Below are 23923 nucleotides of genomic sequence, written 5' to 3'. Positions count from 1 at the left end.
GTAGTCCAAAGCTGATCTTTAGGTGGTGTTTGTCAGGTTAGTGGCATTATCATAGTCCATGTGGAATTATCGTTGTGGGGCCCCATCATCATTTTGGACACTTCAAAGGTCACTGTTAGATGTGGTCATGGTTCATTGAAGAAAACTTAAACATTTTAAATGTCATATGCAGCAGATCTCAAAAAGGTTAAAGGATCAATATTTGTTATGTGTATCCAGAGTTAAAAAAACTTAATTCCTAGTTACCTGATAGAGACTCAAACCTGTCATCATGTACAGGAAGCTAGATGAAGCCTTTTTCTAGAATTAGTTAGTACTCTATATGACCATTAATATCATGACAAAAAGTTTAAAATATAGTCATATTTTGATAATGTTTGTACAGATATTTGTTTTCTTTATCATGAAATATAACATCAATTAAGAGATAACATATTTGAGATTCCAGCTGGGCTGTGGTGGTGCATGCCTTTAATCCCAGCACTCAGGAGGCAGAGCCAGGTGGATCTCTGTGAGTTCTAGGCCAGCCTGGTCTACAGAGTGAGATCCAGGACAGGCGCAAAGCTACACAGAGAGACCCTGTCTCGAAAAACCAAAAAAAAAAAAAAAAGTTTTGAGATTCCAAAAGAATGTTTCTCAAAGAACTTTGACACTTATTCTAAAATTTATAATGTGTTTACAGTTCTGTGAGGGATAGTTATATCATGTTAGGTGTAGTTATGACCTGGTTAAATATATAATACATTTACAATTGTATGTGGGATAGTTAGACTATATTAGGCATAATTGTGACCTGCTTATTGCTTTCATTTGGATATGAATCATGACATAAGGAGGTACAATTGTATGTTAAATTGACAAGGAGTAGACTTGTGATGGGTGTTCTTGCTATATCTGGAATGAACTAAAACCCAAGTGGCTGGGTACATCTGTGAGAATTTTTTTTCTTAATTTAATCATTTTAAGTGGGAAGACCTATTTTTAATGGTGGATCTTTGAGGTAGAAGAAAGACCCATTTTAATCTGGGTCCCTCCTTTTGGTGGCAGGACATGGAAGGAAGTTCGCTCTCTCTTTGCTTTCTTGTTCTCCCTCTTGTTGGCAAGTCCATTTATTCACTGACATTAAAGACTACTTCTCTGGTATTCTGGTATATAGTGAAGACAGCTAAGACACCCAGCTTTGTGGACTGAACAACTATTGGGTTCTTGGATCTTCCTTTGGTAGTCATCGTTGGATTAGCTGGACCACAGCCTGTAAGCCATTCTAATAAGTCCCCATTTTAGATATATTCATTCTGTAAGTTTAGAGATCCATGACTAATACACATGACCCAATAATCCTATGCCTGGCTATTTATCCAAAAGAAATGTGAATATATTTGTGATGTTGAATATTGTCAACTTGACAGCACTTAGAATTACCTAGAAGACAAGCCTCCAGGCATGCCTGTGAGGGATTACCTCTATTAGGTTAACTGAGGTGGGCAGACCCACCCTGAATGTGGAGGACACCCTTCAGCTTGCTAGTACATAAAAAGACTAGCTGAGCATGCACATTCATCTCTGCTTCCTGGCCAAGGAGTCAATGTGGCCAAGCTCCCTCAAGCTTCATGACTTCCAGGCCATGATGGACTGAACCTTGAACTGTAAGCCATAATATAAGTCCTTTCTCCCTTAAGTTGCTTTTGTCGGGTTATGTTACCCCAGCAACAGGGAATGTAACTAGGACAGCACTGTTCACACAGATACACTTACACGCGTGCCCATAGCAGCTCTAGTTACACTCACAAAGCCAGTGTAAACCTTCTGGAGCTGAGTGGACAGTGGGACGCTCACAGCGTGCAGCAACAGGAGAAACAAACTTGATACGTGCGACAATTGCAGGAGCCTCCAACAATGGCTTACACGAAGCTTAGTTGCATGTCTATGACATATTTGTAGGGACAAAACCAAATGAGTGGTTTGGGGTAAGCCTGTCACCATACCAGCATGCTGTAAGGCAAGGTTCTGGAGGACAGAGCTGTTGTGCACTGATGGTAGCAGAGGTGGCCATTCTGTGTGTGTGTGTGTGTGTGTGTGTGTGTGTGTGTGTGTCTGTGTTAAAATTCCTAAAACTATACTCCATAAGAATTCATCAGGGCTGGAGAGATGGCTCGGAGGTTAAAAGCACTCACTGACTGCTCCCAGCAACCACATGGTGGCTCACTACCATCTGTAATGAGATCTGGTGCCCTCTTCTGGTGTGAAGGCAAACATGTGGACAGAACAGAACACTGTATACATAACAAATAAATAGATCTTTAAAAAAAAGAAGAAAAAATAATTCATTTTATTGAATGTTGATCTTTAAAATACTTGCAATGTGGCGATTGGTCTAGGAGGCTCTCCTCTGTCAGGGAGAGTGGGCACCGGCTGGACAGTAGGCAAAGGCAAGGGCCTTCTGAGCCAGAGGATGCCCGGGGTGTGAGGGAAACGGAGGACGTCGTGCTGAGTCCACGTCAGTGCTTCTGCAAACAGGGACGGGAAGTGGACTGGGGGGGGGGGTGGGCTTAACTAGAGGGATACAGCTGAGACTGGAAGAGGTGACAGAGATGCCAGAGCCACAGGACCTGCGTGAGGACTGCAGGTCTGGAACTGCTGCAGGGGCTTTCAGAAGCGGCAGAGCGACTGTCTTTGAGAGACAGGACCGGGGAGCTTGCACCTCACAACTCCGGACAGCAAGAGCACTCAGCTGCTGCCCACTGATCTGGCTGGTTTTCAGTACTGCTGCCAGTGGGGCTGTGGATGCACAGGGGATTGTGGGTAGGCAGGCTAGGCTCAGCCCAGGCTGGAGTGTGAGGGGGGCAACAGCTGCGAGTGGAAGAGGAGGCAAGTGGAAGAGGACTCGGGCTGTGCCACTTACGAAGTCTGGGGCCCAGCTGTGGGTTGTGGCGCCCGGCAGCCCCAGGTTTCTGTCTTGGGCCACTTCCTTCTCCAGATTCTGCAGCACAGCCCTCACTCAGGTTTCTTGTGCATCACCTCACAACCAGAATTATAGTTCCCATATCAGCTCAAGCACAGGGCAGGCACACGGGTCTCTTTTCCGGCACACTGAATAGGGTACCCTGCAGCAGACAGCAGCTGGACAGATCAAATGCTCACACCAGGACCAGAACCAAGACTTCAGACTCTGCCATAGTTCCATGATCTACGAACTGCTCAGGGCCCCTAACCCTGGGGAGTGTGGCGGTTGAAAGCTGACTCAGGGTCACACCTTGCCAATGTCCCCGCTGCCGCTGAAAACTCCATTTGCACAGGTGAGGCCATGGGGTGGCAGCACATTCTGTCCACAAACATCCCTGGTCAAACATGAGGCGACCGCTCATTTTTTGTGGGTGGGTGTGGTGGCCAGCAGGCAGGATCAGGCATTTCTCTGCTCTGGAGGAAGGTACTCGAGGCCCAGGAGTCTGAAAATGTCTTCCTCAGAAGTTGCATGGAAAAATGTCTTCTGCAAGGAACAAGAGGGTCAGTGGCTGGGGCCCAGATCAGGCTTCCATGCAGTGTAGCTGCAGCCAGGCCCATGCTTCCACGCATGGCAGGGCCATGCTTCCACGCATGGCAGGGCCAGGCCCATGTTATTGTGCAGCGTAGCTGGGACCATGTCATACTACCCGGCAATGTACATTATATTTGAGATTGTGGACCAGGATCCAGGTTATAGGAACCGTTTCTTACCCTAGTTTCTGGCAACTTACCCGCTCAGGATCAAACAGCCCATGGCTGTTCAGCCACAGCCCCTTCTCTTGCCGGCTGAAACGCCGTAGCTCCCGCTCAAAAAGCTGGGGAGAGATGGGGAGGACACGTGCCTTTAGCAGGGCTGGCCCATCGCAGGCCCAGGCCCCCCAAGGAACACAAGACCTACCTGGGAGCCAGTCCAGCCAAGAAGAGCAAAGGGGAACTGGCTGTTGGGGGTGACCACAAGATCTACCCTCACAGCTCTCCAGGCTGGACAGGGCCGCAGGCCCCCCGCTAAAGCTGCGTGTGGGGGTTGGGGCAAGCACAAGATGCAGAAACTCCTCTCAAAAGCGTCCATGGTGTAGTTCTGCCGCAGGAGGTGGGCGGAGTCTAAGTGGTTGCGATGATATTGGTGATACAGGACAAGTCCCTGCGAGAGAGGAGGCAGGTGTGGCCAGGTGCTGCCCTGGTTCTGGGAGGGGAGAAGGCTGGCCAGCCGTCACTGCTGGGCAGGGTGCCCAAGGCCCTCACCTGCCTCTGTAGTTGGCTCATCACTCGGGGCAGCAGCCCCACTTCTTGGCCCTCCTCAGGGTGAGTGATAAGGAAGTCCACATCGTGACCTTCTAACTTCCCCCTGAAAGAGAAAGTTTGATTCTCTGGCTTCAACACAAGGCCATGGTCCTTTCAGTGAGTGGAAAGGCCACCTCGGCATCCACAACTCAAGTCCCTACCTTGGGGAGGAGCCTAGGGTGTACTCGGGAGGGACGGTGGGCCCTCTTACCTCCGGAAACCTCCAGTCAGCGTGACAGTAGCCCCGGGCAGGGTCTGTCTCACAGCGGCCTCCACCAACTGCTGCAGAGCCTCTGCGTCAGCTCGCCCAACCGGGGTGCTCAGGTCCTCGTGGTACTGGAGCCCTGTGGACAGCACAGTCCATCTTCCTCACAGGGCCCCACCCCCCAGCACACAACAGCCACCCTAGCCCTGCGGCTGTGGGAAAGGCCGAGGGAAAGGTTGGGGCCGGGGCAGAGCGAGATCCTACTCATGGTCCACTCCTCCTTTTAAAATAAATTCTTATTTTGGGATAACTATAGATTCTCATGCAACTGAAGGGAACAAGATCCCCGGTGCCCTTTACCCAATTCCCCCACAAACTTAGTATCTTGAAAAACTCCAGTGAGTTTGAGACCAGCACGGTCTATATATAGAGTTTCAGGCCAGCCGTGGCTACATACCACAGAGCTGGGGCAGAGAGTTTAACATGTGCCTTATAAGGCCCTAGGTTCAATCCCCAACATTACAACAAAACAAACAAAAAAATCCTTCACAGAACTACATGGCACACAGGCTCAAGACACAGCCTGCCCTTTCTACGTTTCGGCTTCTCCACTACTCAAAGGCAACCAAAAGGTGATAAAAAAATCCGTGACGAAGATGGGTCCGCTACTAGTCACCTCTCCTTTGGCCTGTTCGTCTTCTTGCCTGTCAAAGGGGCGCTGCTGTGCCCGCCATGCTCAGTTAAGGAGACTTAAGCATGAGAAACGGCAAAGCCTTGCGCACAGCAAGCTCTTAGTAAACACTGCTGGCCATCCTGTCTACCCTGCCCCCCAGGAAGAGACAACTGAAGCAGGCAGCATCCTAGGGAGGCCATTGGCAGGCCATGGCGCCCTTCAGCAGAGTCTCCAGCCAAGACCACTGGAGCGACCAGGCAGGCTACACAGACCAAATGCCTGCTCATCATCTGCTGGCTTCCAGAAGCACTCAAGAGTTTCATGCTATCATTTCTCTGTGTTTCCCAGAGAAGGTGACCAAGACTCAGAGAGGTTAGTCCTCAAGCCATGGTTACATACCATGGAGAGGAGAGGACCCAAACCAGGCATAACAAACCCAAAGTTTATAAGCTGTTTCCACTCATGGTGGCACCTGTACCCCAAGACCATGTACACCAGGCACCACATTGGACAGGCAGGCCCAGACAAAGACTGTCCTCAACGCAAATTGAGATCAAACAGGAGGAAACATGAGGCCCAGATGCCTCGGCAATGTTATGATAACAGTCACGGAGGAAGAGCCATGGTAGACCCCAGCTCCAGGAGAAAACCCCAGGGAGGCCATCTACTTGCTACCAGGATCCCTCTGCACCAGCTGCTCCCCGGCACTCAGGCAGTCAGCACGGTCCCCAGCAGAGCTAAGGGCTTCAGTGTGTAGGGCTCCCAGGTCCAGGCGGCTCTGGAAAGTTCACCTGCTTTCTGCTGCTGGGTCAGTCTCTGGGGCTGCTCTCTGAGCTCATCCAGGGTTCGCAGCCCTTCCTGGTACCACCGGTTGGCAGTCTTCACACCAACCCCAAAGACTTGGGTGAAGAGCTACGTGGAAGAAGGGATGGACAGGTCAGGGGCAAATTCCATGGAAGGTGTCCCTGAGAATGTTGCCTTCATTTCCAGTGCCACAGGATGAGGACTCAATCCTGGAGTCTGGCCCACCCAGACCACTCTCACAGGGGACTGGACCCACATACCCTGAGAGTAGCCCCACTAGGGACAGCATATTTCAGCTGCCCAACCACCAGAAAACTTCAGGAAGCTCTCTTCACCCCTTATAAAAGGTCTGTCCCCTTAATGCACAGGCCCAGCCTGAGCTTACAACAGACCCAAGGAGTTATCCTGATATACAGGTTTGCCAGGCTTTAGTTCACTGGGAAAATGCCTCCACTTACTACAGCTGGGATTTATTGTGCGCTCCCTTCAACAGCCAGCCCAAGGAAGAGTGAACAAGGAGGGCGGGTTCAACAGAGGCACAGGAGGCCTGACTAGTCTCTACCACAGCAGGTGTGGAGAACTTGCTCTCAAAGGTTCAGATGCCAAAGGGTCCGTGGAGCCCTGGACTAAGAAGCATGCTGCCTGCCTTGGGCCAATCATGGAGAGACTCTCCCAGGAATTTTGGAATGAGACTAAGGCCAGCCCACACAGTAGTCGAGATTGTATACATGGTCCAAACCCTTCTGGGGCTATGTCTCCTAGCAGCGGAGGATACCTATACGTATCGGGAGGATGGAGGCCAGGTGTGGCCATGCACGCCTGTCATCCCAGCACTCAGGAGACAGATACAGGAAGATCCTGAATTCTAGGGCAGCCTCGAATTATATCACAAACAAACCAAACAGAGCTGCCTTGGAGACGAGCTGTCTCAGCCCTGCCCTTCCTGGGCTTTTCCCAGCCCTGTTTTCCCTGACTCTCTGAACTCACAGTGTAAGACAGAACTGGCTTTCAAAATCTGGTACTAGCTCGGTAGTGGTGGTGGCGCATGCCTTTAATCCCAGCACTTAGGAGGCAGAGGCAGATGGGTCTCTGAGTTCAAGGCCAGCCTGTTCTATAGAGCAAGGACAGCCAGGGCTATACAGAGAAACCTTGCCTTGAGAAAACAAAAACAAAGACAAAAACAAACAAAAAAGATCAAGTACCACTCTTGCAGAAGACCTGAGTTCAATTCCCAATACCCAGGTCAGGGAGTCTACAACTGCCTCTATCTCCAGGAGATCTGTCACCTCTGCCCACCTCACTCACCCATACTCAAGTGTACGTGTGTGTACATACATACATGCACACCTACCCATGCACGCATTTGTGTAATTTAAAGAATAAACCTACAGAAAAACCTAATCTGACACGATTTGAATGTGGCAGTGCATTCTGGTATCTCAGCATCTGAGAGGGGAGGCCAGGAGGAAGGTGGGATCAGCTACACAGTGTTGTAGCCCAGCTTGGGCTGTGTGAGATGCAGTCCACCAAAAACCACCAAACCAGCCCCTGGTGCTGTGGTACTTGTCTGTAATTCTAGCACTTGGGAGACTGAGGCCAGCCTGCACTACAAAGCAAAACTGTCTCAAGATAGATAGATAGAGAGACAGACAGACAGACAGACAGACAGAAAGACAGACGGATAGATAATAGGCTGGTGAAACTCAGCAGGTAAGGCAAGACTGCCAAGCCTAGAGTTCCACCTCTAGACTACCCAGGAGAAAGGGAACCAACCCTTGCAAACTGTCCTCTAACCTCCACATGTGCCACAGTGTGTGCCTTCTCCCAAAGAAATAAACAAATATTTTAAAAATTAAATCTCCTAGGGGCTGGAGAGATGGCTCAGAGGTTAAGAGCACTAGCAGCTCTTCCAGAGGTCTTGAGTTCAATTCCCAGCAACCACATGGTGGCTCACAACCATCTATAATGAGATCTGGTGCCCACTTCTGGCCTGCAGGGATATCTGCAGGCAAAACACTGTATACATAATAAATAAAATCTTAAAAAAAAAATTAAATCTGCTGGGTGGTGGCGTCATGCTCCTTTAATCTCAGCACCCAGAGGCAGGTGGATCTCTGTGAGTTCAAGGCCAGCCTAGTCTACAGAGCAAGTTCCAGAACAGCCAAGGCCTCACAGAGAAACCCTGTCTTGGAAAAAAAAAAAAAAAAAAAAAAAAAAAAGAGAGTAAAATACTGAGATAACAACTACATTATTTACTTTTACAAGTGGGAGGTCCTCATGCATATAATCTCAGCACTTGGGAAGCAGAGGCAGGAGGATTTCTGAGTTGGGGTCAACCTCAGCTTCAGTACAATAAAGTCTCAAGCCCCTACCCTAGGAAAAAAAAACAAAGTAATATTTCTAGTTACTAATTTTCTGCTAGTATGGGTATTTTCTCGAACTTTAGGGTGCCCAGGAGGCAGAATGGAGAAGAGACACCTCTGATTTCCAGTGCTTCTCTTTCTCTTCTGCGCGGAAAACCTTCACAGGGACTGGGGCCAAGGCTGATGGAGAAACCATTCACTTACCTACATCAATACCACCTCAGCTCAGACTCTGCCTGATCTACCCAGCATGGCCAGAGCCAGGACTCTTGGCTAGCGGACTCTCTTCCAAGCCTTCCCTGACACTCTGACAGTATTCTGCGTAGTGTCCCCTGATACCACGAGCCTCACCCTCCCAGGAGGCCACACTCCACTGCCATAAATCTCAGGCCACTGACCTGCCAATCTGCAGCTACCAAAGGAAAGGCAGAAGGTGTCAGGGCAGACAAAAGCAAAGCACCCAGGTGGCTTCCCTACCAGGTTAGCAGTGAGCAGGCACAGGTACAAGTGACCCAGGGCCACAGGCACCAAGAATGACACCTGAGACCACAGAGATGGGGTGATACCCATTTTGTTCAGTGTGCTCTTTAATACATACAAGAATATTCCATCAAAAAACCAGATGGTACTGCGTAATGCAGAAAACTCCCTGTGCTCAAAACAGCCTCTGCCTGCACTTGCCGTGGCAGCCTGGGGGCTATCAGGTATCCGTTTAGCTGCCATTTCTTAGTGACCTACTATGACCTGGGGCGGGGCGGGGCGAAAAGGCCTTTGCTGGCTGCTTGCTCATGCTGTGGACTGTGCTATGCAGGGTCCTAGCCATCCCTCGCCCCACACACCTTCATGGTCTGGTGCCTTTCTGAGCTGCGGACTTGTTCCACCTCCTCACATGCTCCATGTTCCAGCAGCTCCTGGGACAGGAGACAAAACAAAACTCTGAGCCTGAGGGTGAGGCAGTTCCCTCCACACCCTGCAGAGAGGGGCTCTGTGGTATCAGGGACCAGCAGTACGTGGGAGGGAGACTGTACGCAGGGAGGTGACCAGAGCTGCAAGGCACAGCTGGAGTGGCAGGGGCTCCAGCCACAAAGCTCTTCAGGGCTGGAGTTGTAACAGTCAACGGGACCTGTAATTGGCTCACTCCTCATGTGAGTCCCAGGATATAGCAACGTTTACCTTTAGAAACACGTATGACTTCATCTAAAAGCGGCTTTGCCACTATGGGTCCTTGAAGGAAAAGTATCCAAAAGGTCGGTTCAATGTTGGGTCCTCAAAAAACCCAGACATCCTGGCACTAACAATGGCACCAATGCAGCAGCAACCTCCACGGAATCTGCTCATCCACCCTAGGCCGGGGGAACAGCTCACGTACCGTGAATCTGCGCTGAAGATGGTTTACTGTGGCCTCGAGGCGGCATCCGCGTGCACGCCCGTACTTCCAGACTGGGCTATGGACCACCAAGTCTCCTGCTATCCCACCAGGTCCAGGGCCCCCAACTCCGCACACTCACCCCACTCGGTAGGACAAGCACCTACCTGGATTACTCTAGAGGAATGTTCTCCAAAGAGGGGCAGGCCCTGCAACTGGCTCAGGGATGTGACAGGCCAGGGAAGAGACTTGAGCACCGAGGCCGCTCTGGAGAAGGAGAGGAGACGGCCCTCATTGCCTTCCAAACCTGCTGCCTCTGCCAGTGTCTCCAGAGCCTCCTGCGGGGAGGGCCCTTGGTTAAGGTGCAAAGTGGGCGTGGGACCTTGCCTCAACCTTTTAGCAACCAACCACTTTACCGGTGCCCCTGCTCTCTGGGGCAGGGATCTACAGATGCAGCTTACTGAGAGGGTAGTGTTATGGTGTGTGAGAGGTGTGGGACGCTGACAGGCATAAGTTGGCATCGTCATTGAGCTTGGGGGCTCCTTCCTGGGTTCAGGTACCTGCAAAAAGGGCAAGGCACGGGTCATCATGAACTCTACCCCTCAACTCTATATGTGTTGGCTGGGGAACTGAGGTCTCAGAAGCGAGGGAGCTTGCCTCCTGTCTCCTAGCAACCTGGCTCCAGAGCATCTCAAGGACAGGTTCCTGTCAACTCAGTTCATCCCAAGTACTAAGGAAGAAACACCTAAATATACTAGAAGTAAGTAGGTCCCAAATGCTTACAACAGAGGTGGGATGGTCTAGCCCCCAAATCCCCAAATCCCTGCTGTGGCCTCCATTGGTTTCTCAGGGCTCTCTGCAGTCTTGGGAGAACCCTCAGTCCCCACCCCCTCCTGAGGACACAGAGGCACTGCTCTTGTGTCATCTGTCACAGCTGAGCTAGTCCTTCACTAGCTCACCTCCAGGTGGTGCCGGACTTCCTCAGGGACAGGCTGCCCTGCTGCCATGCTCTCTGTAAACCAGCTGATGTCCAGCAGAACTGGCTGGGGGCCGCCTGGGAGAAGAGCATCCATGTTCTTCTGCCAGCAGAGGGCCTCCTCGGCTGGGGTCTGCTCCATCACCACATGCGTCACCTCTGAGCTGGGGGAGGAGGAGGAGAATGAGACCCAGGGCCTCTGCTGCTCTGCCCTTATACCAAGCTTTGCTTTTGCAGTGCCCTCTACGGTGGTGACTGTCCTGCTTTCTTCAAATGCCTTCTTCCAGAAAGCCTTCCCAGCCCCTCCTGAGACGGAGGCACACCTCTCCACTCTTCTACCTGGTTCTTAGTGCAGCCACACTCACCAGCCAGTTTGACTGGCTAACTTGTCTGCCACCCTCTGCCGGAGGGAAAGGGGTGCCCTAGGAGCCGGGCCAGGTGGTTCTGATCTCAATGCTAATTGTTGTTTGGAGACTTGCTATGTAGGACAGAACTCTAGCACCCCTGCAACCAGGATTACAGGCAGGCAACCCACCCTGCTAAGATTTAAATACAGACACAAGAGTCTTGCCCTATTTGTTCAAGCCCCAGGGAAACGCAGAGTCATGTGCAATCCAAGTTGTTTTTTTCACTCTTATGTGACTCCGGTGCACCTGTCTTTAGGAATGTTTCATTATTTGAGGGGGAGGTGCAAACAAGCTAGCCAGCCTAAGGGGGCCAGGCTCCAAGTTCCTCTATCACTCTCAGTCGCAAAGTTACTCCATTGCCCTGGGCATGTTCTCTACAGGAGCTGGTCGGTGACTTCTGCAAACTCAGGACATCCTTGACCACTGGCTCACTGGGAGGGAGAGCAGCTAGCAAATATGGCTCACTAACTACTTTTTCTTCTATGGATCTTTAAGAAGTCTCTGGCTTTGATGGCATCGTTTTAAAAAAGAGGAACTCCGAGTTGGAGGAAGGTACTGTAACCGCGAAGTGCCAGGGCTGGCTTAGAACCCAAAGCCGCAGGTGCTGCCGTCTGCAGCTGCGAACCATCTCCCGCCCCGGGCTACGGGTGGGTCCATACACTAGGGTGTCCGGCTTATACCAGCCAGCCCCCCGCGAGGCTGGCATCCCACCAACACCGGGCCCTCGCGGGAGCCGCACACCTGTAGGTATCTAGGATGCGGAAGCCTTTGGACCGCGCCAGACGCGTGAGGAAGGCCCGGCGGCTGCGGCCCATGCGCGGCTCGGCCAGGTAGATGGCCACCCCCGGGAAGCGCACCGGCGGCGGCGCGGAGGAAGCACCAGCGCGGTGTGGGGACTCAGCCCGCACTCGCCGCCGCTTGGGAAGCATCTGGATACGGAACTCAGGAGGCACGGAAGGCCGCAGAACCGAGGAAGCCGAGGTCAGGAAAGGAGGCGGAAGGACAGCGAGGAAGCTGGCGGGGAGAGGAAGCGGTGTCTGCTCCACGGCGGGGGGTGGGGGACTCTATGCAAATGAGGCGCGCCCTGGGAAGGGTTGGCTCCGCTCCTGAGGCCCCACCTCTATGCAAATAACGCCCGAGGACTCGGCTGCGGCTGTTGACTTCCTCCCTGGGAAAGCCCCATTGGCTTCGCAGACCTTGGAGGGGAGGGCCTGGGTCCGTGGGCGGGGCTTCTTCGACTGGGCGGGCCTTTTTCTTCTCTAGGGGGCGGGGTCTACACCATCCCTTTCCTATACTCCCCCCCCCGCAAAGGGCGGTGCCTCAGCTTACCCTGGACCAGCTGCCTCTGTTGGTGACACAGCGCCTGCGCGGCGGCATCCTCTGCGTCTGCAAAGGAGAGCAAATATGTAGTCTGCCAGTGAGCTAACGGACTGTGAAAAAGTTTTCCAATCTAATGGCATTGGGACCAGCTGGCTGTCCATTTGGAAAAATAGAAATTGGCCCCCTCCCTCGCTGCTTAACATCAAGTAAATCCCAGATGGATCAAACATTCAAATCAATCTGAAAAGAAACCCAAACTGTACTGGCAGAAACTCGATTTTTTTTTAATTTCTAAAAAATATTTATTAAATTTATTTATCTTTGTTTTATGTGTATATGTTTTTGCTTGCATGTGTGGCTGTATAACACGTGGATGCTTGGTGCCTGCTGAGTGAGAAGAGTAAGATCCTGGGAAATGGTGAGCTGCTGTCCCTGTGAATGCTGGGAACCTAACTCAGGTCCCCTGCAAGAGCAATAAGTGGTTCTTAATCATTAAGCCATTTCTCTGGTCCCTTAATATTTTTTTTAAAGATTTATGTGCTTGACTGTTTTGCCTGAACAATCTTCCTCCATCTTAGGCTTAAAAGCCATCTTATAGTAGAAAACAAACTACGTCCGTTCCTGTTCATGATAAAACTTCTGTTTCTCAAGGATTGGGCTATGCCCACCCCCAACCTTAACTACAATGGTTCTGTACTGCCTGTACAGAATGGCAATCATTTCTTTGTTTCACAAAGTTGTTTATAACCATCTTACAACCCTGCCTTTGTTTCAAAAGGTTATATGACTACCTGTTGTGAATACCTTATTTTGGCCACATGTTCTGTTCTGCTCCTATAACCCCACCTATTTTGCCTGTCAAATCTCCCATTTGGAAATCCCCTACCCATGAGCTGTAAAAGCCTTGTCTTCCTTAAATCCAATGCTGACCCCTCGAACCCCACCTTAGGGGGAGGCAGCCCGTGTTCATGAATAAAAAAATTCACTTTAATTAATTGCTTGCTTTAATTAATTTGGCCATGATGATTTGGGTCGGTGGTCTTTCTCCTCCCATCTTGGGAATTAACACCTGGTGCTGGTGGAAATTTGAGGAGCGTGCCAGATCTCCCTGAACTGGAGTTAGGGATGGTTGGGAACTGAACCCAGGACCTCTGCAAGACCAGCAAGTGATCTTAATTACTTAGCTGTCTTTCCAGCCCCACTGGAATATTTTTGTGATCTAAGTAACACAACCAACTTGGTAATACTGGAGGGAAAGGATGGCAAGTGGAACCATATATAAATTTACAGTTTGGCCTGGCGAGGTGGCATGCCTCTGTACTGTCAGCACTCCAAGCTGAGAATGGAGGGTCTCCAGTTCGAGAGTAGTTTGGGCTAGCTGTAGGTTATGAATACTGAGTATGCTATACATATGTGTGTGCCTGTTTGTGTCCCAGAGCATACCAAAGAACAGGTCTGTAATCTTCCTGGGACAGGTGGAGAAGGGAAGGGCTTTCTCCTGGAATGCTGAGGAACCTGTTTGAGACTCTCCGGGTACTGGAAGTAGCTTTCACAGTGGAGTTAGCAGTAGGATGCATAGCCATGGGGTAGGTCTTGGACTCAGTGAGACTGAGATGTGCTTGAATGGAGTGCTGTTCTTGGAGAGTAATCCTTGAACTGTAGTAAGGACTCCACAGAATGGAGACTTAAGATTCATATATTTGGGGAGGGTGGGGGACTGGAGAGATGGCTCAGTAGTTAAGAGCACTGGCTGTTCTTCCAGAGGTCCTGAGTTCAATTCCCAGCAACCACATGGTGACTCACAACCATCTATAATGAGATCTGGTGCCCTCTTCTGGCATAAAGTTGTACATGCAGACAGACAGAGCACTCGCACCACATAGATAGATAGATAGATAGACAGACAGACAGACAGATAGATAGATTCATATATGGAAATGGTCTTTACATTTCATTCCTCAGTTGACTTAATCGCCCCACACAGTTCTACTGTGGTAGTCACTGTAGGAAGGTGGTGGAGTGAGTCTGAGAAGGGCAAGGCCTGCCTTAGGGACAATAGTGAGGCATGTCACCTCCTCTGTATATATCCAATACTAGGTGGCCTTAAGATAAAAGGGATGTGTGTGGTACAGTAGCCTGGATGAGTCTGGAAGAGCATACATGCTAAGTAGAAAGAAGCATGCTGTGTAGGCTCCTTCTGCCTACATATATACCCAGTAACGCGGCCCATACAAGTTCTGTAACTGAGCAGTGGCTCTCAGGAGGCAGGCCTGAGCCGAGGGCTGAGATCTGACGTGGGTGTGGGGAGTCTCTGGCCTCTCCTTTCCTGAACCCCCAGACTGCTCTTGTGCCTCTCTGGAAACAGCGACATCTGACTGGTTTAGGTGGTCTGTTCCAGTAAAGTTAGTTCAGAGGTTCCCATTGAAGTCCCAAGCCTCCTCTTCCCCTCTCTGAGACCCCCGCAAGGCAGAGAGCCTGCACAGACTACCTCATGGCTGGGCTCTATCAACTGCTCTGAGGCTTGCTGTCCCTTCCCCACCCCTCCAGTCTGGCTCTTCCTGCCATCTCAAACTCATGTTTGGATTACTTTTGCCCAGCTATATGAACTGGTGTTTTTCCAAGATGAATCTCCTGCTCCAGAAGACCTTGGCATGGTGTGTGTGGGTATGCATGCGTGCGTGCATGCGTGCGTGCGTGTGCGTGTGTGTATGTGTGTCTGTGGGTGTCTGTGTGGGTGTGGGTGTGGGTGTGTGGGTGTGTGGGTGTGTGTATGTGCATGTGTGCGTGTGTGTGTATGTGTGTGTGTGTGTGTGTGTGTGTGTGTGTGTGTGTGTGTGAGCTACTCAGTCCTCACAACCTTTCCAAAGCAGCTCAACCCTGCCACACCTCTGTCCCTCGCCTCCACCCCACCAGCATCTGTCTTCGGGTTCTCTTTGATGTCATTTACACCTGTGTGGGCTCCTTCCAAGGCCTGAGGGGCTGGGAATCAGCTCTGCTCCAGCACTTGCCCTTCCTATCTTGATCCCTTTTCCTCTACAGGCCACTTGCCAGCAGCTCTTGGAAAGCCTGTGGTTAAACTCCTAATGCTGCTGGACCGGGGCTCCTGGGGATTGTTGGCCTTTCATGAACACTGCCCTGGACCTGCTTTGACACATTGTAGTCATTAATCCCTGGTGTGCCTGTCCCATGACTGCTATAACAAATTGTCACAAGTTGGGCAGCTTGAACCAATAGAAACTACTCTCTCCCAATTCCCAAGGCCAGAAATAAAACAAACAAACAAACAAAACCCAGGTGTCAGCAGACCCACGTTCCGAAGTGTGCGGCTGAGGTCCCTGCCTGCCTCTTCCAGTCAGTGGCTGCACTGGGCTCTTCTCTGCTGTCACCTTTGGTGCTGTCTTTCCTCTGGGCTCTTCTGACTGTGTGTCTGGCTGTCTTTCCTCTGGGCTCTTCTGACTGTGTGTCTGGCTGTCTTTCCTCTGGGCTCTTCTGACTGTGTGTCTGGCTGTCTTTCCTCTGGGCTCTTCTGACTGTGTGTCTGGCTGTCTTTCCTCTGGGCTCTTCTGACTGTGTGTCCTCCTCTTTCCTTAGAACGACACAGGTCAAGAAACATCACTAATTCAGGAGGATACCATCTCAACGTTCTTATCCTAATTATATCAGCAAAAGACTCTTATTCCAAAAAAAGTCTGGAAGGACAAGGATGTTTGCAGGGGAGGGGTGTTATTCTTCAATCCGCTACCTGGGTCTAGCTTATGGATGTGAGGTGGGATGGGGGGGGGTGGGGGGTGGGGGGGTTACTCTTCAATCTGCTACCCGGGTCTAGCTTATGGATGTGTGTGTGTGCGCGCGTGGTGGGGGGGGTGGGTGGGGGTGGGTGGGTGGGGGGTTACTCTTCAATCTGCTACCTGGGTCTAGCTTATGGATGTGTGTGTGGGGGTGGGGGGGGTCACTCTTCAATCCGCTACCCGGGTCTAGATTATGGATGTGAGGGGGGGCGGGGGGGGGGGGAGGTCACTCTTCAATCCGCTACCCGGGTCTAGCTTATGGATGTGTGTGTGTGTGTGTGTGGGGGGGGTTACTCTTCAATCTGCTACCTGGGTCTAGCTTATGGATGTGTGTGTGTGTGTGTGTGTGTGTGTGTGTGTGTGTGTGTGTGTGTTACTCTTCAATCTGCTACCTGGGTCTAGCTTATGGATGTGTGTGTGTGTGTGTGGGGGTGTTACTCTTCAATCTGCTACCTGGGTCTAGCTTATGGATGTGTGTGTGTGTTGGGGGTGGGGGTTACTCTTCAATGTGCTACCTGGGTCTAGCTTTACTGCTTTCTCTGACCTTTGTATGTACCTCTATCAGAACCTCAAGATTTGTGTAATTTTATTTTTTGAGACAGGTCTCACTGTGTAACCCAGATTAACCTCAAACTTCCCGTACCCTGCCTCAGCTTCCTCATTGCTGGGATTATGGATGTGTGCCACCATGTCTGGCTTAGATTTGGATTTTTGGCATTCGATGTGCTAGTGCTGGGGCTGGGGCTTGCCAGGGCCTGGCTGATTGTGTAACAAATACAGAAGATTTATTTTTGAGAAATATTTGCTGCCTTTAAAGGAAGGTTTGTCTCTCTGCTTCTGGACAGGCACCACCCACAAGAACTGGGTGGGCAGCTGGAGGCCCAGGATGGGACCCCACTGGAATATAGGGGTGGGGAGAAATCAAGAAGCACCAGGGCCCCAGGACCTCTTTCTGCCTCGGGATTTAGCCAGAGGATTGTAGCAAAGGGAGTATCCTTAAAATGAAGGTTCATTGGGTTTATTTGTCTAACCAACCCAGGCATAACTGGCAATGAGGGGCCAGAAAGAGGAAAAGACAAGGGGGGCTTGCAGACCCCAGCTCCACTGCTAGTTAAAAATCCAAAAATGGCCAGGTGTGGTGGCGAACACCTTTAATCCTAACGCTCAGGAGGCAGAGGCAGGCATATCTCTGAGTTTGAGGACAACCCAGTCTATATATAGAGTTCTGGTCTAGCCAAGGCTACACAGTGAGGCTCTGCCTCAAACAAACAAAAAGTCCAAAAATGATTTCATTCACACTACTGCAGAAGCTGACACTATTATATTTTTTAGTTATTTTCTCATTAACTGTGATTACTATTGAAATGAAACATGGATACGAATTCAGGGGAGGGAAGTCCCTGGTTTATGGACACTGAATTAGAAAATCTTGCCATCTCTCCTGGTTTCTGACCCACGGTGTGGGTAGGTGGAAAGTCCCAAGAGGCTAGATGGGGAGGCAACGGCACCCCCTGAGCAGCATCAAGCCAAGGTCAAAGTCAAGGGAAAAGGTGACAGCAGCCAGGAAGGTTTGTGGAAAGACCCTGGAGTCCCTGTCAGGGGCAGGGCTGCCCCAGAAGTTGAGTGGTCAGCTGGTAGATCAGGTGGGAAGTAACAACTGTTAGATGAATGGAGGGCTTGGAGGCATCTGCATACCATGCTATTGACATGTTGAGTTTTTTATTTCTTTCTGAATATGCTGATTTCTTGTAGAGGTTCCTTGACCTGTGGTGGGGCTATGCACCGTAAGCCCATGGCAGCTTGGAAATCTTACAGGTGGAGAATGATTTGATACCCAGTCCTACAGAGCACCCAAGCTGAGTGGTACAGCACACTGTAGGTCAGTGGCTATTTCATCTCCTGGCTGAGTGCTCATCATTGCTTTCATCAAGTACTGCACGTTACTTATCTGGGAAAATACACAAATTCAAAGTGTAATTTCTACTGAACATAGTTGTCACACCACTGCAGACTTGAAAATTTGTAAGTCAGACCATCATAAGCTGGGACCCTTTGCACTTTGGGAGTGGTGGCTTTATATCTATCTATCTATCTATCTATCTATCTATCTATGTATCTATCTATGTATCTATCTATCTATCTATCTATCTATCTATGTACCTATCTATTGGTTTTTCAAGACAGGGTTTCTCTATGTAGCCCTGACTGTCCTGGAACTCACTCTGTAGACCAGACTGGCCTGGAACTCAGAGATCATCCTACCTCTGCCTCCCAAGTGCTAGAATTAGAGGCGTGTGCCACCACACCCAGCTTGGTTTAATTTTTATAGTTTTTTAAAAAACTATAAAAATAAAATAACTATAAAAATATAACCACACCCAGCTTAGTTTTATTTTTATAGTTTTTTAAAATGTGTATAAGTGTTCTATCTGACTATATGTCTGTTCATCACATGCATGCAGTGCCTTCAGAGGCCAATAGAGGGCGTTGGATCTTCCAGAAATGTAGTTAGCAGCCACCTATGCCGTGTGGGTGCTGGGAACTGAACCTGGGTTCTCTGCAAGAGTAGCCAGGGCTCTTAACCACCGAGCCTTCTCTCCAGCCCCTGCTGTTGTTGTTTTGACAAAGTCTTGCTGTGTTGTGTGGCTCAGGGCTGGAACTCCCAATCCTCTTGCCTTTGCTTCCGGGGGAAGAGAAGGGAAGGTACAAACCGCTACACCTGCTTTCACTATCAGTTCCCCCACATTGCAGCTGACGTAGCAGGTTCAGAGCAAAACCAATGTTTCCAAGGTTGCTGCAGCCATAGAGGCAGAAGCATGATGTAAGTACGCAAACACGTATATAAACTATAACTTAGACTTTGTGGCTGAGGTTATAGCTCAATGTTAGAACACTTGTCTATCATGCTTGAGGCCCAGTCACAGCAAAAACGCAATCCCCACAAAATAAACACACACACACACACACACACACACACACACACACACACCATCTAACTAGCTAGCTATTTAACCTTAGAGTCACCCTTCCAACCATTCATTCAACAAACACATAGCCTGCTATGTAAGCACATGAGATACAGTGTATATGGCATACAGAAGCCACTGCCCACATGGTACAAGACAGGGAGAATGTACATTGGACCAGCAGGTTAGTCAGTGACAGTGAATGTGGCCCCAGGAATTCTTCCCACCTACTGCTTTTCTGTAATGACGTTGATGTCCGTTCCCCCTAGAAAAAAGTAGAGTCTTGCCTCTTTTGTGTGTGTGTGTGTGTGTGTGTGTGTGTGTGTGTGTGTATGTGTAAGTGAGTTCTCTCTTCTGCCCTGTGGGGCCCGTGTATCTAACTTGGGTCGTCAAGCTTGGTGGAAAGTGCCTTTCCTAGCTGAGTCGTCTCACTGGCCCCTTTTGATTATAAGCTGGTCCTGAAACTTGCTTTAGCCAACACAGTGCAGCAGAAGAGACTTCGTGGCCCTGTGTGTTTACACTTACAAGGTCTCACAACTGCCAAGTCAAGAGGCTGGTCCATTTATGGGTGACAAGAAGCCATGTAGACAAGGATCCGAGCTCTCAACACAGACTTGGGCTCCTGCTGACCACAAACAGAGCAGGGACTCACAAAACTGTCTATATCAGTAGAGTTTAAAATCAAAACCAGGGAAGGGGCTGGAGAAATGGCTCAGAGGTTAAGAGCCCTGGCTGCTCTTCCAGAGGACCTGGGTTCAATTCCCAGCACCCACATGGCAGCTCACAACTGTCTGTAATTCCAGTTCCAGGGGATCCGACCCCCTCACACAGACGTAAATATAGGCAAAACACCCATGCACATAAAAAGAAATAAATTGTAAAAAATCAAAACTGAGGGAGAATGCATGCTCAGGGCCAGAAGATGAAGTCTGAGCAGTGCTCACACAGGCAAGCAGGCCTGTTCTTGACAGGGAGCTAGCAAGGTGAGCCTGTGTTCTGCATGGTCAAGAAAGGAAGCACCCATGCAGCTTCATAGAACACAGGGAAGAAGGTCAAAACGTGGTCAGATCCTGTGGCCCTGGTGGTCACCTGAGGGTCTTTGGCTTTCACTCTGAAGTGGAGATTACAAGCAGAGGTTCAAAGTAGGACTTGACCCTTGTCAGCTTTAACATAAAGGGATAATGGTAGGAGAGACCCCTCCTACAGGTGACTGTCCTGCCCCAGGTGAGGAATGCAGGCCTCTGGCTACACCACGATCTGAACAGATCTGCTCCAGCGTAGAAAGGCTGGACCTGCCATCACCTGAGAGCAGAAAGCTGAGTGTGGAGTGTAAGTGATGGTCCTGAGACCTACGGGGACATTGAGGGAAGAGGGTGAGGATCACCTTGCTAGACGAGTCCCAACCTTGGAGCAGTGAGGTCTACAGCTGCAAAGGAGGGCACTGTCAGGAGCAAGGAGACCGGCAAAGGAGGGACACAGGTGCAGATGTGAAGGGACCCAGTGCAGCTTCCTGCTGAGGCAAGAAGAAACACCAAAGAGGATATCCAGAAGCAAACCTGAGGAGGAGGGTGGGGAGAAGCTGGCTAGAGTTGGTGGGTACCCGAGAACCATAATGTAACCCATTCTTGAGGCTTCACCAAGTTCTGCTGGAGGTTGAGGGGTCAGGGAGCCTCCTGACCAGAAGCTGACCCTGGAAGAGTGGCCTCCATCTTCCATCCACTTGAAGGTGTCGCTTTGCCTGTCACTTAAGTTAAATGACAGCTTGAGCTCTAGTTTCCTCCTTCAGGGAACAAAATCCCGAGAGTCCTGCAGAAGCCGAAATGCAAACTGTAAACTGACGGACAGGAATTACACTTCCCACCGGGACATCCCTTGGTTACTCATGGCGGCACTGAAGTGAGATGTGGATGGCTGAGCACACGCCTCTGGACACAGCGACTTAAGGACCAGATTCCTTAGCTTGACTTTGCCTTCTGATGCCCTGGAGGCCAGGGGGAAGGGAAGGAGGCATTCTTGCAAGACTGCGGCAGGGCGGAGTGCTAAACTCAATGTGAAACCACTCAGGGAAAAATCAAATTGAGTTTCCAGCATTCTGAAGTGTTGGGTTGAATTCATGGACACAACAAATATCACTGCATTTGTTTCCGATGTTGGGTGTGGAAAGAAGTTTGCAATATCCAGACCTTGGGAAGCTTCTGGAGAAGCAACCTAGATGCAGTTAGACGAGGGGAGTCCCAGGTAGGAATCCTAGCCCATGGGTCTCAGGCGAATCCTGATTCAGATAAACCGCAAGCACAAATGAATGGAGCCCTTAGGGACGTTTGTGTTCTAAATGAATAGTGGGTATTAATGAATGTGATTGTGTTTTCAAGAGAGCTAATAGATGGAAAGGGAGAGGGAGAGAGAGTCTGTTTACTCCTTGGGGGAACCTTATGATGCCTTCAGGAGGAGGAGGGAGGCAAGCAGCGGAGCAGGTGGGCCAAGAGTGGAACTGCAGGCGAGGCGCCAGGGCAGGCAGCCTGTGCAGATGACTGGAGTTTCCACAATAAAATGTTTCTAAGGGTGTGCACATCTCCATAATGAGGTCAGCCTGGCTAGCGCTCCCTGGCAGGCTGCTCTAAGCACTCCACACATGTCAACTCTTTAATGTCCTGTCAGAGGGGGGTGACATCAATACCCGACTCTTGCCGGGGAGGGGTTGGAGACGGAGAGGGCAAGCAGTGATGGAACAGTGCTCATCTCCCTCAGGTGTCCCCAGGTCTAAACACAAACCTCTGGAGGACTGTCTCTCTGGTGGGGGAGGGGCGGCCTGTACTTTGATAACACGTATCGATAGTTTTGTTATTCGGCCTGACGTTTTCTAATTTTTCTAGAGTGAGAGCACAGTACTTACGCAATAGAAGTCTTTGGAAAGAACTGTCCTCTGCAGAGTGAAGCCAGTAACTGACCCGGAAGGGTGTAGAGGGGCTTCTGCAAGGTGGAGATACTGAGCCCGGGGCTCCTGCCCAATGAAAAGGGCATAACTGGGCTGGGGAGATGGCTCAGAGGTTAAGAGCACTGGCTGTTCTTCCAGAGGTCCTGAGTTCAATTCCCAGCAACCACATGGTGGCTCACAACCATCCACAATGAGATCTGGTGCCCTCTTCTGGCCTGCAGGTGTATATGCAGACAGAACACTGTATACATAATAAATAAATCTTAAAAAAAAAGAAAAAGAAAAAGAAAGGGCATAACTGAGCTAGGCACTGGCCAAGACAGAGACACACTGCATGGCACCCACATTCTCGTAGGGGAGAGCCAATCAAACACCGGAGCCTCTCTGTCCCCATCAGGGAAGGACTGAGCCCATGACTATAACCCTTCTCTAATTCAGCACAGCTGGCAGGGATCCAGGCCCTACAGGGAGGTAGGGAGGATCACCCAGGGTCCCCAATGGCACAGGTATCCAGAACCATACAGGGTGTGGTCGCCAGTGGCACTTCAGTACCTCTAGGCATGAGCCCATTTTGGGAAGGGGCATCTGGGGAGGGGGCCAGGCAATGTGGTCACCTGGCACACATGAATTCTTCCTTCACCACTTGCTGGAGTGGCCGGGCGGTGGTGGCGCACGCCTTTAATCCCAGCACACGGGAGGCAGAGCCAGGCGGATCTCTGTGAGTTTGAGGCCAGCCTGGTCTACATATCGAGATCCAGGACAGGCTCCAAAACTACACAGAGAAACCCTGTCTCGAAAAACCAAACCAAAACAAAACAAAACAAAAAAACAAAAAAACAAAACCCAAAAAAGAAAACAACTTGGTGGAGTGGACTCATTGCCTTCTCCCACCAACAGGAGTCTGTCCCCCCCCCCCCCATGCTTTCAACAGAATTCTGCAGTGTCAGCTGTCTAGGAGACACACTTTGGGGGAGGGAGGCACCTCTCCCCGCCCCTTCTCTCTCTGGGAGTCCCACCTACTGCTTCTAAGCATTGCTGGCCCTGTCAACTCTTTGGCCACTTCCTGTGGTTGTACGTCTGCATCCTCCCTGTCCCTCTGCTCTGTGCAGGCCACTCCAGTGACTTTTATCCCCAACCCAGTGAAGATCCAAGCTCAGGCTGACTTACCGCGTCTGCTCTCCCCTCCCCTCCCTTTGCCCCTCCCCCAGGGTTCTCTGACCCGAGATCTCAGACACCCCAGCCCTTCTCTGCAGGGCCCACTCAGCCTTCCCCCCAGGGGGTCTGGGTTGGTCTTCAGTGTCAGCCTGTAGCCATTGTTTCCTCTGCTGGAGAGAAACCTCAGGGACAGTTCTTCCACGTGGTGGGTGTCTTCATCAGGGTTTCTATTGCTGTGAAGAGACACCATGACCACGGCCACTCTTGCAAAGAAAAGCATTTAATTGGGGTGGCTCGCTAACAGTTTCAGAGGTTCAGTCCATTATCATTGCGGGGAGTATGGTGGCATGCCGGTAGGCATGGAGCCGGCTACATCTTGATCAGAAGGCAACAGGAAATAGTCTAAGACACCGGGCCGTATCTTGAGCACAGGAAAACCTCAAAGCCCACCCCCACAGTGACACACTTCTGCAACAAGGCCACACCTCCTAATACTACCACTCCCTTTGGGATTACGGGGGCCAATTACATTCAAACTTCCACAGTGGGTAATCGAGTCTTACTTCCTCACCCTGTAAAAGGGGATTGTCTAGAGGACCGTGAGTGGGTGATTCATCAAGGTAGGCAAGGGTATGAGGGTCAAAAGCAGTGGACTAGAGCATCTCTAGCAATGCAGTATCA

At 50.5% G+C, this 23923-nt stretch overlaps 1 protein-coding gene across 1 annotated transcript; it reads right to left on the bottom strand.

Annotated features, from left to right (window-relative positions):
* Positions 1-2783: 2783 nt before the first annotated feature.
* On the bottom strand, positions 2784-12114 carry Polm (DNA polymerase mu). Its single transcript, XM_059275501.1, has 11 exons — positions 11820-12114; positions 10655-10835; positions 10157-10255; positions 9863-10033; positions 9169-9240; positions 5954-6074; positions 4496-4628; positions 4246-4348; positions 3902-4144; positions 3735-3818; positions 2784-3487 (listed from the first exon to the last, which is right to left on the bottom strand). The coding sequence occupies exons 1-11, from the start codon at positions 12005-12007 to the stop codon at positions 3401-3403; spliced, it is 1482 nt and encodes a 493-aa protein (XP_059131484.1). The 5' UTR covers positions 12008-12114; the 3' UTR covers positions 2784-3400.
* Between the last annotated feature and the right edge of the window lie 11809 nt (positions 12115-23923).

The sequence above is a fragment of the Peromyscus eremicus genome, chromosome 10 (genome assembly GCF_949786415.1).
Source record: "Peromyscus eremicus chromosome 10, PerEre_H2_v1, whole genome shotgun sequence".
NCBI classification, from domain to species: Eukaryota; Metazoa; Chordata; class Mammalia; order Rodentia; family Cricetidae; genus Peromyscus; species Peromyscus eremicus.
Note: the sequence above shows the minus strand (reverse complement) of the source record. Positions and strands in the feature narration are given on the sequence as shown.

Excerpts from the sequence above, each read along its gene's own strand:
- Polm (XM_059275501.1), bottom strand. The coding sequence starts at position 12,007 with ATGCTTCCCAAGCGGCGGCGAGTGCGGGCTGAGTCCCCACACCGCGCT. Across the intron at positions 10,836-11,819 it reads CGCATCCTAGATACCTACAG|CTCAGAGGTGACGCATGTGG; the intron begins GTGTGCGGCTCC and ends CTCCTCCCCCAG. Across the intron at positions 6,075-9,168 it reads AAAGGCACCAGACCATGAAG|CTCTTCACCCAAGTCTTTGG; the intron begins GTGTGTGGGGCG and ends TCTTCCACGTAG.